Source organism: Diaphorina citri, unplaced genomic scaffold (assembly GCF_000475195.1).
Source record: "Diaphorina citri unplaced genomic scaffold, Diaci psyllid genome assembly version 1.1 scaffold74685, whole genome shotgun sequence".
In the NCBI taxonomy this organism is placed as follows: Eukaryota; Metazoa; Arthropoda; class Insecta; order Hemiptera; family Psyllidae; genus Diaphorina; species Diaphorina citri.
The window spans coordinates 1-4,565 of record NW_007451829.1 but is presented as its reverse complement, the minus strand read 5'-3'; the positions used below and the strand labels follow the sequence as shown (position 1 = coordinate 4,565).

At 42.5% G+C, this 4,565-nt stretch overlaps 1 protein-coding gene across 1 annotated transcript; it reads left to right on the top strand.

Annotated features, from left to right (window-relative positions):
• Nucleotides 1–1,347: 1,347 nt before the first annotated feature.
• LOC103524006 (zinc finger protein 853) lies at nt 1,348–4,439 on the top strand (the record flags this gene model as incomplete). Its single annotated transcript, XM_017449395.2, has 5 exons — nt 1,348–1,503; nt 2,072–2,235; nt 2,871–3,087; nt 3,480–3,677; nt 4,219–4,439. Coding segments are annotated over exons 1-5 (809 nt in total), but the record flags the coding sequence as incomplete, so codon positions are not given.
• Between the last annotated feature and the right edge of the window lie 126 nt (nt 4,440–4,565).

Genomic DNA, 4,565 nt, shown 5'->3' with positions numbered 1-4,565 from the left:
TTACTGGGGCTGATATTAAGAGGGCGAACGGACTTTCTGGACGAACATTTAAGTGCTGCTTAACATGGATTAAAACGCTTATTTAATTTAAAAACGCCTCAACTTGAAGTCAGGAAGCGGGTTTTGCGACGGGAGCATTTAAGCTGCCTACGTGGGGTTGAAATTTTCCTTTAATTAAAGAAACTTCAGCTTGTAATTAATTTAATTTTTCTTGTTCTTTTCACAGAAATATCAGCAAGAGCCCATCGGCAACTTTACCAAGAGACACACCCCAACAGTCAACCTCAACGCCCCACAAAGCTCCGTTTTGGTGAGTTTTTTTCCGGCCCCCCTTTGGAACCACTACGTGTCACACCTGGACAATGCTCACAAAAGATCTAATCCAGGTCGTCAGTGACGAAGGGGCGTTTATTAAAAGTCGATGGCAACCCTACTTATAGCAAACTAATGGAACACTACATATATTTCTTGGTTACAAAGTCTTAATTGGGATCCTTCAATTTAAACTAATCCTCAATTTCGGGTTCGAATGAAAGAACGCTTTTTACTTGGGCAATCCTGCCTTTTCAACATTAATTTTCCATCGAAATTTCCACCCAATGACGCAATTGTTGCTGTCATAAATCTAATTCACGTCATTACTTACGTATTCCCTTATACATTATCCTCTTCCTCCCGTATGTCCTCTCTGCAGCAAAAGACCTGGGGGCCAAAGAACACAAAGGGGCTACGGGAGACTTCACCGCAGTACACCCAGAGTATCGACAACAGGACCGCAAGGAATCTACACGTCCCGGAACAAACCAGGTAAACTGTATCTAAACAGCAGGTGCGTGGAGGCAGTACCAAACAAGAGGTCCTGGGTTCGTTGAACTCGCGTATAAAGGTAAGGATGAGATCATGTCAAATATAATTAGTCTTCTTATGATCAGGACTACAAGTTGAGTTTCAAGTTAGCTCAAGTTAAACTGATGTATGATGGGTCGAATAATCCCAACCTGATCACCGCTTGAATGAAAAAAGCCTATTGGAATATAATGGGCTTTCTATGTTTAGTCAATCCTTCTTAGGCCAGCCACACACTATCAGGTAAATCTGACCACAGATACACCTGATTAGGTCTACCTGATAGCTTGGCGTGCTCTTCAGAGACCTGAGAGGCGTACCTGATAATTGAGGTGGCTAATCTTTACACTAGACCCCGAATTCAAAGCACAGGGCCCGACTGAGCTGTGAATTAAACCCTGTCCATATTAACCCGGACATCTAATAATCAAACTTTATCCTACTCGGGCTCATAGGTTGCTACCAGTGACTAAATGTTTCTATTGCGTTTGTTCTAGCTACCCCAGACAAGCCACAAATCAACCACTCGGAGATCCACTATACACCTAGCCAAGCAACCAAAACCATAATCAAACAAGAAGCACCACCCAACCTTATGATTCCAACGTCTGGATATCAGATTGAAAACTCGGGAGTCACTGATACAGCATGATCAAGGTACTATTATCTAATTGTTTTTTTTCCCGAGATTTTAATTGGTTTTTTTTTTTTTTTTTTTAGTACCTATTCTTCAAAGAAGAACTCAATCAAACTCTTTAACAGTCCCCTAGCCACATGTGTACTTTAAGGAACACTTGCTTACAAGTAGACGGACACCTAATGAAAGGAGACCAAGTGCAATAGTCAAGACGCTCGCCTGGTAATCAGGAAGGCGTGGGTTCAATAGCTGGCCAAATTATGGAACTTTTTATCTTTTTTGAGAATTTCATAAAAAAATAAAAAAAATTCCCGTAAAGGTCCTCTTTCAGATAACCATTGAAAATACTTAAGTGGCCTGTCGTAGCAGGTTTCGTCAGTAAGTACTGCCGTGTATAGACGGGGTCGGCTGTTTCTTTAGCAACCTTTCCAATTCCTTTAGCAAGGGAAATTCAAGCTGCTATCTGTTTAAAGTCCCCCAGCCAGACTAGGCAGGTCTACTCCCTGTTTAACGTCCCCTAGACAGACAGAATAATAAAACACGACCATTGTGTGATATATCCTAATAATGTGTCTCTTTTCATCCCAGGTGGAAATGTCTCCTGGAGGTACGAGCCAGTATGTGCGTGGTCTGTCGGGTCTAGATTCTCCCCAGTATGCTAGTGTAAACGCGGCTCTACAAAATCAAGGCCAAGTGTCTGGGCTCAAAGTCAAACGGATAACGTCACCTAGGAAACGCAACTCTAGCGTCAGGTAAGAGAACTAATTTTATCGCACCCTGTATTTAAAGAAAATACACAATGCTTACCGCCGATTGGAGGACAAAACCCCCCTCTCTAAAGAGAAGAGACCTTAGCAGTTATACGGTGACGTCAAACCTCTATCAAACTAGTAGTTCTCTGAACTGTACACCTCTCTTAGATTTTTTTTCCTAATCTGAGACTTTAACAATACTCTCTTCCATCATCATATTTCAAGGATCGACGTGCATTGACATTTTAAGACCTTTAACCAAATTTCATCAAAATCGGACCAGGCAATGGCGAGTTATAGCCAAACAAACAAACAAACAAACATTGAAACATGTAAACCTAATGCAAAAGTGTCGAGTAGCCAGCCTAGTTAGCTTGGTTGGTAGCGCGTCTGCCTTGTAAGCGCTAGGCCGCGGGTTCGATTCCCGCCCGGGGCGGATTTTATCCTGATGGGATAATGTTCGTTCTCGGAACGGCTGCCTTTCTCCTATCCTGTCTTCCTTCTCTCTTCGATTTCGGGACGATAAGACCTTAGCTGTTACAGTTCCCTCTGTCAAAAAAAAAGTGTCGAGTTCAAACATAGACCTCATTACCTCGTCTATTCAATCAACAAATTCCCCTCTTCTATGTTCCCAGGGACTCGGCCCACATTTCCATTCTGAACAGGAAGGACGTGGCAGGGGGCGGAGGCAATGCTCTAGCCGTGCCTGCTCGCAAGCTGAAGATGTTCCGTAATGAAGAGGAAGAGGTGGAGGAGGCTGCGCCTATCGCGTTACCCGTGGTACAGGGAGAAGAGGGACAGCATCAGGAGGAGATGGTCACCATTGCTGGCGAAGATGGAACACTGTACCAGGTGAGAAAGTCCCGGGTTCGAATCCCACCATGGACAAAAATTTATACTCGTTTTTCGATCGCAAATATGAAAAAATGAGTTACATGTTTTAAGATCTAGCCACCTGACTCATTCAGCAGTTCACTGAAAAATAAAGTTCTTTTTACTAAAAATAGTTTTGAGGAAGTCCTTTTTAGAACTACCTTAGTTCAGTGACTTTTATTCGTTACTTAATAATGATGCTTATGAGGGCTGCATTCCCGAAAGCATCTTTGAACTCTACATTTCACAAATATTACGTCACAATTTTTGCGAACATGAGCCTAACTTAAACTCCATGTTTTATTACGAGCTTTGCAATTCTCTGCTTCGTCAGCTAACACTAAACACTATGATCTTTGTTTTCTCCCTAGGTGGCTAGTAGTGAGCTGAATGGCAGTGCTGTCCTATTGACCACCGGGGAAGATGGTCAGCAACAGTGCCTCTATGTGACTGATGAGAATGGACAGCCTACTATTATACAGGGTGCGACCATAGACGGACAGGAGATGCTACTGGACCAGGCGGTGTATAACGAGGCCACGGGCACCATACAGATGTTCCAGGATCAGGTAAGATGGTTTTCACCCTGTAGGATTTATGGCTTTTATGGTTATGGGTAGTTTTTTTTTCGACGTGTAAAAAATATGGGTAGTTTTTTTTCGACGTGTAAAAAAGTTGATATCATGCCGAAAACTCGTTTTTTTTTGTTCATTTTTGAAGAGGTTTGATAGAGAGAACTGCTATAACTGCCAAGGTCTTATTGTCCCGAAAGCGATGAGAGAAGGAAGACAGAACAGGAGAAAGCGAAATGGTGCAGCCTTGTCTGCTTAGGATAAAATCTGCCCCGGGCGGGAATCGAACGTGTAAAAATACTAAAAGCTAAATGTTGTAGATTCAAGCTCAACTTTTGCTTTTCAAGTGGAACGCTAAATATGTAATTTTTGTGTACAGTCGAATTTTACTTAAGTAGGGAAGGTTTTCTTTCAAGTATTTTTTGCTAGGACACCAAATTTCCATACTTAAAATAGTGATTTTTGACACCAAATTTCCATACCTAAAATAGTTATTTTTCTCTCCTTTTCACAACAATATCTTTTCCAACCCTTTCAGAGTGGCATGGAAACCCAGGTGTTCCAACAGGATGAGAATGGTCAGCTATTACCTGTGGAGAATCCGGATGAGGTCCTGGCCCAAGTACAAGCAGCACAGCAACAGGAAGAACTACTGCAACAGCAACAACAGCAGGAGGAAGCCGAGTTGCAAGCTCTGGCACAGCAGCAACAACAGGAAATGATGCAGCAACAGGAAACACAGGTAAGGTTTTTTTTTAAGTTTTTTAAAGAGGTTTGATTGAGGGAACTGTAACTGCCAAGGTCTTATCGTCCCGAAAGCTAAGAGAGAAGGAATACAGGATAGGAGAAAGCCAGCCGTTCCGAGGACGAACATTATCCGTTTAG